Source organism: Camellia sinensis, chromosome 1 (assembly GCF_055761805.1).
Source record: "Camellia sinensis isolate YWXY chromosome 1, ASM5576180v1, whole genome shotgun sequence".
NCBI classification, from domain to species: Eukaryota; Viridiplantae; Streptophyta; class Magnoliopsida; order Ericales; family Theaceae; genus Camellia; species Camellia sinensis.
In genome coordinates, this window is record NC_138961.1 from 138,710,401 (window position 1) to 138,719,292 (window position 8,892).

At 35.0% G+C, this 8,892-nt stretch overlaps 1 protein-coding gene and 1 long non-coding RNA gene across 2 annotated transcripts; one reads left to right on the forward strand and one right to left on the reverse strand.

The window, feature by feature from the left end:
- Nucleotides 1-3,671: 3,671 nt before the first annotated feature.
- Nucleotides 3,672-4,154, reverse strand: LOC145789997 (uncharacterized). Its single transcript, XR_014328549.1, has 2 exons — nucleotides 4,021-4,154; nucleotides 3,672-3,913 (listed from the first exon to the last, which is right to left on the reverse strand). It is a non-coding gene; the product is annotated as an uncharacterized LOC145789997 (long non-coding RNA).
- A 2,343-nt stretch (nucleotides 4,155-6,497) lies between these two features.
- LOC114319240 (RPM1 interacting protein 13) lies at nucleotides 6,498-8,140 on the forward strand. Its single transcript, XM_028266246.2, has 3 exons — nucleotides 6,498-7,130; nucleotides 7,672-7,758; nucleotides 7,882-8,140. The coding sequence occupies exons 1-3, from the start codon at nucleotides 6,840-6,842 to the stop codon at nucleotides 8,005-8,007; spliced, it is 504 nt and encodes a 167-aa protein (XP_028122047.2). The 5' UTR covers nucleotides 6,498-6,839; the 3' UTR covers nucleotides 8,008-8,140.
- Nucleotides 8,141-8,892: the final 752 nt, after the last annotated feature.

The window sequence follows — 8,892 nt, forward strand, 5'->3', positions numbered from 1 at the left end:
TTGGTTTCATAACTGAAAGGTAATAAAAACCAATAAATTAACCATTATTAGTTTCATAACTGAAAGGTAATAAAAACTAATAAATTAACCATTATTATTATTGGTTTTAAAACTGAAAGGTAATGAAAACCAACTTTAACTAATATGTTTTAATTTCTATTTCTGCCCCTCATAGAAATAGAAATTATACAACTAGTATCTACACATTAGGTCCATAACACATATACCCTTAAGCCTATTAACTAAATTGAATCACTTAAATTGTAGGCTTCTTATAAATGATAACACCACATTTAATTATGTGGTCCCATTGAGACATTATCTAACAATCTCCCACTGGACCACATATGTATCCTGAAAAATGTGCTTAACTTTAGTGAGCTCAGAAATTTGTTATCATAACTTGAGGGTATCCAAACAATCTTGTCCATTAACTATATTAATATAGGATCAAAGCGGTCTTCGTTACATCAATCGTAACTCAACCCACCAATGGTCACGTATACTAATACAGCTAAATGACATAGATCAATCATGGATGCGTAGCATGGAAATTACATGTGATGTGATCCATACATGCCTATTTCCAACTGGTCCTACTTAACTTTATTGAGATCAATACTTCACAATACGTAACATAGCGTAATAAACTGAATACTTCATTTCTGCAGAAATTAATCTAATTACATAGATAAAACTCAAGACTGACATAAAGCAGTAATATAAATTCAAACTCCCACTAAACCAGAATGTTCTCAAATAGAACAACACCCATCTGAGCAGTGTGCTCATGAAAGACCTTGGGTGGTAGTCCCTTCGTAAGTGGATCCGCTATCATGGAGTTTGTCCCAATGTGCTCTATGGAAATCTGTCCACTCTGCACTCTTTCTTTTACAACTAGGAACTTCATATCAATATGCTTTGATTTTGTCGAGCTCCTGTTGTTATTGGAATATAAAACTGCAGACTTATTGTCACAATATATCTTAAGTGGTCTTTCAGTGCCTTCCAAAATACGCAACCCAGTGACAAAATTCCGCAGCCATATCCCTTGGTTTGATGCCTCATAACATGCTACAAATTCTGCAGCCATGGTGGATGAAGCTATGAGCGTCTGCTTTGCAGACCTCCAAGAAATTGCTCCGCCAACTAACAGATAAATATAGCCTGATGTGGATTTCCTACTGTCTTGGCATCCAGCAAAATCGGAGTCGGAATATCCAATGACCTCTAACTTATCCGATCTCCTATATGTGAGCATATATTCCTTTGTTCTCTGTAAATATCGCATAACACGCTTGACTGCTTTCCAATGATCCATGCCAGGATTACTTAAATATCTGCCTAACATGCCAACTATAAACGCAATATCCGGACGCGTACATACTTGAGCATACATTAGACTCCCTACAGCCGAGGCATAAGGAATCTTCTGCATTTCTTGAATTTCAAGACTGTTCTTCGGGCATTGGCTGAGACTAAACTTGTCTCCCTTAGCAACCGGGGTTTCACCTGATTTACAATTTTGCATGCCAAATCTAATGAGTATTTTTTCGATATAGCTCCTTTGTGATAATCCCAGAATACCCCGAGAACGATCTCGGAGTATTTCGATTCCTAATACAAAGGAAGCATCACCAAGATCTTTCATTTCAAAATTCTTAGATAGAAATCTCTTGGTGTCATGCAATAAGTTTATATCGTTTGTGGCAAGCAATATGTCGTCAACATATAAAACCAAAAATATGTGTTTACTCCCACTGAACTTGTGATACACACATTCATCAACAACGTTAGTTTCAAAACCATACGAAGTGAGAACTTGATGAAATTTGAAGTACCACTGACGAGAAGCTTGTTTGAGTCCATAGATGGATTTAGTCAATTTGCAAACCATATTCTTTGGGTCTCCTGACACAAAGTTTTCTGGCTGCACCATATAAATTGTTTCTTTAATTTCTTTAATGTCACCATTAAGAAAAGCTGTTTTGACATCCATCTGATGCAACTGAAGATCAAAATATGCAACAAGCGCCATAATTGTCCTAAAAGAATCTTTCGAAGAAACTGGAGAGAAAGTTTCTTTAAAGTCAATTCCTTCTTTTTGAGTAAAGCCTTTGGCTACAAGACGTGCCTTATACCTCTCCACATTACCATTTGAATCCCTTTTGGTTTTAAATATCCATTTACAACCTACGGGCTTCGCACCAACTGGTAATGAGACAAGTTCCCAAACTTTATTGTCTTGCATAGACTTATATTCTTCATTCATGGCTTCTATCCACTTATGAGAGTTGGGACTTTCCATGGCTTGACGAAAGTTGATTGGATCATCTTTCGACATTCCATTTTCTACCTCATGTTCTTGGAGATATACAATATAATCATCTGAAAATGCAAATCTCCTTTCTCTGGTGGATCGCCTTAATGGCACAGATTCTTGAGGTTGAGGTTGTAGAGTTTGTTCCTCAGGAACAATTACCTCATCTTGAATGGGGGTTTGAACTATATTATCTTGAACAACATTGTCAGGTTCTCGAGCAATGACAGGTATAGGAACCTGTGATTGGTCAAAAGTAGTAGTAGGAAGTGGGATTACTCCTGCTTCCTCCTCAAAGACAATATCTCTAACTGGATTTCTCCCCCCAAACTCAACATCCTCAAAAAATGTTGCAATTCCCGTCTCAAATATTGACCTATTTGTGGGATCATAAAACTTGTAACCCCGTGATCGTTCGGCATAGCCAATAAAGTAGCTGCTAATGGTTTTAGAGTCCAATTTTCGTTCATGAGGTTTATAAGGCCTCGCCTCAGCAGGACACCCCCACACATGCAAATGTTTTAGACTATGCTTTCGCCCAACCCAAAGCTTATAAGGTGTTTTTGCAGCTGCTTTAGTTGGCACCCGATTTAAGATATAAGTTGCTGTCTTTAGAGCTTCACCCCAGAGGGACTCTGGTAAAGTAGAATGACTGATCATACTTCTTACCATATCCTTAAGAGTCCGGTTTCGTCTCTCAGATACACCATTCATGCTAGGTGATCCTGGCATGGTGTATTGTGGGACGATTCCACATTCCTCCAGGTATTTTGCAAACGGTCCTGGACGTTGTTCACCTGATCCATCATATCTGCCATAGTATTCACCACCACGGTCAGACCTGACACTTTTAATCCGTTTGTTGAGTTGTAACTCAACTTCGGCCTTAAATTTTTTGAATACGTCCAAAGACTGTGATTTCTCATGGATAAGAAATAGATACCCATATCTGGAATAGTCGTCTATGAATGTGATAAAATAATGTTGACCATTCCAAGACGCCATAGGGAATGGGCCACAAATGTCCGTATGAATTAATTCTAAGACATTTGTAGTCCTATGGGCACCATATTTCTTTATTTTGGTCTGTTTTCCCTTGATACACTCAACACAGACATCAAAATCTGAAAAATCAAGAGAGTCCAAAATTCCATCAGACACAAGGCGCTCAACTCTAGATTTAGAGATGTGACTTAGGCGTTTGTGCCATAATGAGGCTGAATTTTCCTTAGTTAATTTACGCTTTGTACCTCGTGATTCCACGTGCAAGGTTGCATTATAAGATGCAATAGTTTCGAGCAAATATAGATTATCAAACACATTAAGTAAACCAGTACCAACAACATTGGAATTAATAGACATACTAAACTTCATATTTCCAAAAGAACAATAATATCCCAATTTGTCCAATACAGAAACAGAAATTAAATTCCGTCTAAAGGACAGTACAACAAAAGTGTCTAATAAATCCAAATAATAACCAGTTTTCAGTAATAATCTAAAGTGCGCTATTGCCTGCACTTCTATCGACTTGCCATCACCCACAAAGATGTATCTTTCAGCATCAGTTGGCTTTCGGTAGTTCAGGCAACCCTGCATAGAAACACATATGTGAGTAGTAGCACCAGAATCTACCCACCAAGTGTTTCTTGGTACTGAAGCTAAATTTATTTCAGAACAGACCAAAACATGAAATGTACCTTTCTTTACACGCCAGGCGACGTATTTGGCACAATCCTTCTTTCTGTGTCCGGGCTTGCCACAAAAGAAACAACCATCCTGCACTTTCTGTTTCTTTGGTTCCGGACCCTGAGGAATAGCAACTTCCTTTCCCTTATGCGTTCTTTTGCCCGTATGCTTGGAGGTGCTTGCCAGATGAGCACTTTCAGTCCTTTCTTGCTTCAATCTCTCTTCCTCTTGCACACAAAATGAAATGAGCTCATTGAGAGTCCATTTCTCCTTCTGGCAGTTATAACTGACCTTAAATTGGTTAAATTGTGCAGGAAGAGAGATGAGAACTAAATGCACGAGCAAATCATCAGATAAGTTGAGCTTTAGTGCCTTAAGTTTTGAAGTCAGATGAGACATTTCCATGATGTACTCGCGAATATTACCCTTGCCTTTATACTTTATTGAAATCAAGCTTGCTAAAAGCGTGCTTGTTTCAGCCTTATCGTTTTTAGCAAAACGCTTTTGAATTTCTGAAAGAAATTCACCGGCAACGGTAACATCCTCTGTTATTGCACCCCGAAAAACTTCTGGAATCCCACGCTTCATGATCATAAGACTTAGCCTGTTAGAACGATCCCACTTTTCAAAGTACACAGTTTCCTCAAGAGTACTTTGTGCAGTGAGAGCATTCGGTTTTGGCATTCTTAATGCCAAGTCTATGTCCATGCAGCCGAGAACAATCAATATGTTCTCTTTCCAGTCTTTAAAGTTTGTTCCATTTAACATTGGAACATTGTTCATGTTGGCAGAGATTGAAGTAGTCGACATTAAAGCTGAATAGACAAGAAAATAAAAGGAATGCTCACATTAAGTTACCAAACAGATAATCTCTAAATAAAAAAATGACAACATCTCAAGATACCTAGCACAACATTAATACCAAACCTTTGGGTAGTGATATTAACTGTAAGTGGTATTCTTGTTGTAATGATCAAACATTGACAATAAGTTATGTCAAATAACAAATCTATCTTTTGATAGATTTATTATTCACATTAGGTTTTCTTGACAATTGGCACATGTTTATCACCACAAAATGTGTGTGTAATTCTGCCAAGTTTTAATCATGTCTTTGGACCGATAAATACCCGCATGAGATACACAGACATGAACTTCAAAACATTCCATATAAAACAATCTAGACAAGAGAGATCACTTTTGTGACATCTTGTTTGAATTGACTTATATTGAGAATGTTAGAAAATTAAATTTCTGTAGACGTTGTATGAAATTACATTAAATTTAAAGATTTCTAAATTTGTGACCCCGTATAAGTTATATAATCTGAAGCAATTCCAATTATATATATACATATATAAATAGAATTGACGGGTCCAAAAAAAAAACTGCCCACCGAATCATTTTACAATGCCAGAAAATAGATTGCCATTTTCACAGAACAAAATAGGAAAAAACAGAATTTACATCCATAAGAAAATTCAGAATCTGATTCCAGGAAACTAAATAGAATGAATAAAGCATATCAATTCTGATAAGACACATGATATGTTGGCTCTGATACCACTTGTAAACATAAAATTTCAGAACATAAACCTTACACTTTGGATCATTTACCATGTGTATTATCAAGAGATCAAGACAAAATGACATACCTGAATCCATTGATGAACCGTTAAACGGAAGCGTCTGATTGTCAATAAAACCTTAATATTGACTTTGTTAGAGCCTTCTAATCCTTTCCCTTATGTGCCTTATGTTTCTCCTTGAGAGGATTTAGAAAACAAAACAGTATTCTTGTTTTTTCACTCTTGGGAAGGAATAGGGACCATAACCTTTTAAAGGTTGTAATTGGTTTTCATAACTGAAAGGTAATGAAAACCAATAAATTAACCATTATTGGTTTCATAACTGAAAGGTAATAAAAACCAATAAATTAACCATTATTAGTTTCATAACTGAAAGGTAATAAAAACTAATAAATTAACCATTATTATTATTGGTTTTAAAACTGAAAGGTAATGAAAACCAACTTTAACCAATATGTTTTAATTTCTATTTCTGCCCCTCATAGAAATAGAAATTATACAACTAGTATCTACACATTAGGTCCATAACACATATACCCTTAAGCCTATTAACTAAATTGAATCACTTAAATTGTAGGCTTCTTATAAATGATAACACCACATTTAATTATGTGGTCCCATTGAGACATTATCTAACAGAGGGAGTCAAGGGAGTGAGTAAAAAAGGGAATCCAAGTCATTATTCAAAAAAAATATGAAAAGTGATTGAAACTCCCTCCAATCACCACTCCTACCACCCTACACACACGTGGCGAGTGATGATTGGAGGGAAAAAAAAAATAAAAAAAAATAAAAAAAAAAAAATTGACCACCCAAAAAGAAAAGAGGTCAAAGAGATGCCTCCGTGAGGTCCAACCCATTTTTCAAAAAAATATAGATAGCGTGGCCGATAGACACGTAAGATTGAATCCTCCCATTTGGTTGATAGACACGGGAGCGTGGCCGATAGACTCGTAAAAAATATAGGTAATCCTCCCATTTGGTAGATAGACACGTAAGATTGGGCCGGGCCATTTTGCGGCCTTTGGAAGAGACGTGGTTGGACTTCACGTGGGTTTAAGAAAGAAAGAGCCATTTTGCACTTTTCACTCTCCCATCTGAAGCGTGGCGGTTCTTTGTTGGATTTCGAAATTCGATTCGTATTCCCCCCCTCTCTCTCTCTCTCTCTCTCTCTCTCTCTGTCTGTTCATCATCACTTTCCAACGGCTATCGACTTTTGAATTGGTGTAAGGTTGAATGCGATGGGGGAGAAAGTGAATGCAGTGAAGGGAGGGATGAAAGATGGAGGAAGAAGCGTCGTTGATTTGGATTGTTCTATTGTTCTTGTACCGGATAAGGAAAAAGATGAGGGTACCCCTGTGAGAGCCATATTTTGTCTTAAAAACAACATTAATATGAGAGAGATTGAAGAGAGAGAAGACTGCTTTATTCTCGATTTCGATCCCGATGATTGTTTTGACCTCTCCAAGCTCTCCATGTCTAAGGATCTTTATCATAACCCTGATCTCTCTGTTCTTGCCGAAAAAGGCCAGGTAAATATCCTCTCTCTCATCTCTCTCTAAATGTACATACATATATGTATGAACAGACTCATGAATTCCAAAATTTTTCAAATGGGTTTGTTTCGTGTTCTTTAGAAAATTGTTTTTGATTTATTATTATTATTATTATTATTTTTTAGATTCACATAAATTATATGCACCTAAAAAAATCAATGAATTTTTTAATTAAAAAAAGTTATATTTTTTGGTTTTTGTTATTATTATTATTATTATTTTTGGTCTCTAATAAATATTTTGTTTCATATTTTAATAAGAAGATTTCAATATTTAGTAAAAAGTTTTAAAAACAAAAAAAATCACTATAAAAAAATTAAAAATAAAAATGTTAAAGCAATTTTTGAGTTTGAAAATCTAAGAAGGTGATCTGCTATTATTATTATTGTTGATTAGGAACATTCAATTCAACATTCTTGAATCGGGTTTTTTCTTGGATCAGTACTCCAATATTGCTCTTTCTTAATCTCTATGTAAATATATGAATGATGATGGTGATGATGATGATGATGGATAGGTGGCATGTAGAGATTATCCACATTCAAGGCATCTCTGCTTCAAGAATCCCTTTGAGAAGACTCCCCACGAAAGCTACTGTGAACTCGTAATCTATCTCAATAGAGAGGCCTTTTTTAATACAATCATTATTGTCTTTGAATTCTAAATGAGAAGTTGAATTTTTAATTCAATTATTTGTTATGTCTGATAGATGTTTGGTTGAATGCAGTGCTACTGTTTTGTTTGTGACAAAGCTGCCCCTTGCAAATATTGGTCTGAACATGGACATTGCCATGCCATTGACAACGAAGCATGGAGGGTTACAAGGAAGGCAACGAGACAACAGAACCGATGAAATTAACGTTTTTTGTTTTCATGATCTCATTGTTTTTGATGTTTTGGCCAATGTTTTAGCTAAGAAAAGAAGTTTATGTTCACAGATGTATAAGTCCTGCCTTCCTTGAAATTTTGAAATTTTTTGGCACTCACTTGCAGCTATTTATGTAGCTAATTAGCTTGAAACTCCAATGTGTGCTAAACTTGGGAGATAAAAATATATCTAGCTTTGGTTAAAGGGTTAAATTATTAGACCCTTCCCATCTGTGTTTAAGAATGATGGCATTCGATCTTCTATCTCGACATTTTTCTATTCTTTATTATAATGTACTTTTAGTTACATAATTATATCTCAAAATATTTATGTTTCGAAAGAATAATGTTATTCGAACAAAACACTTACCATTATCCTCGAAATTTTCCTTAGCATTTCATCATTTGGTTTGGAATGATTTAAGTAATTTCGTTCATTTGGTTTGTTTGTTGTATAAACATGGGTAGAAAAAAGGCTTCCTTAATAATCAACACATTAATGAATTGTAAAAATGTAAAAGATGCTATTATATATCTATATAATATTTTATCAAAAACATTTCACGTCAATATACATATAATTTGTTATATAAACACACACACACAAAAAAAAAAATGATGAAATATATTCTACTATTAAAAATCATCTTCACATAAGGGTGTTTTTCTTGTTTTTTCCTGATGCATAAATCTTAGGTTAACTTTCAAAACTTTTTGAATTTAACTTGCTCTAATTTTTATTTTTCTTCTATTTGTTGAATTATTAAAGTAATGTTATGCATAAACAAATTTATAATCAAAATTTCTTGCTACTAAACATAAAAATAGTGGAACTTACATTAATAAATAAAGAAATAAATATAAAACTTGT

Excerpts from the sequence above, each read along its gene's own strand:
- LOC114319240 (XM_028266246.2), top strand. The coding sequence starts at position 6,840 with ATGGGGGAGAAAGTGAATGCAGTGAAGGGAGGGATGAAAGATGGAGGA. Across the intron at positions 7,131-7,671 it reads TTCTTGCCGAAAAAGGCCAG|GTGGCATGTAGAGATTATCC; the intron begins GTAAATATCCTC and ends GATGATGGATAG. Across the intron at positions 7,759-7,881 it reads ACGAAAGCTACTGTGAACTC|TGCTACTGTTTTGTTTGTGA; the intron begins GTAATCTATCTC and ends GGTTGAATGCAG.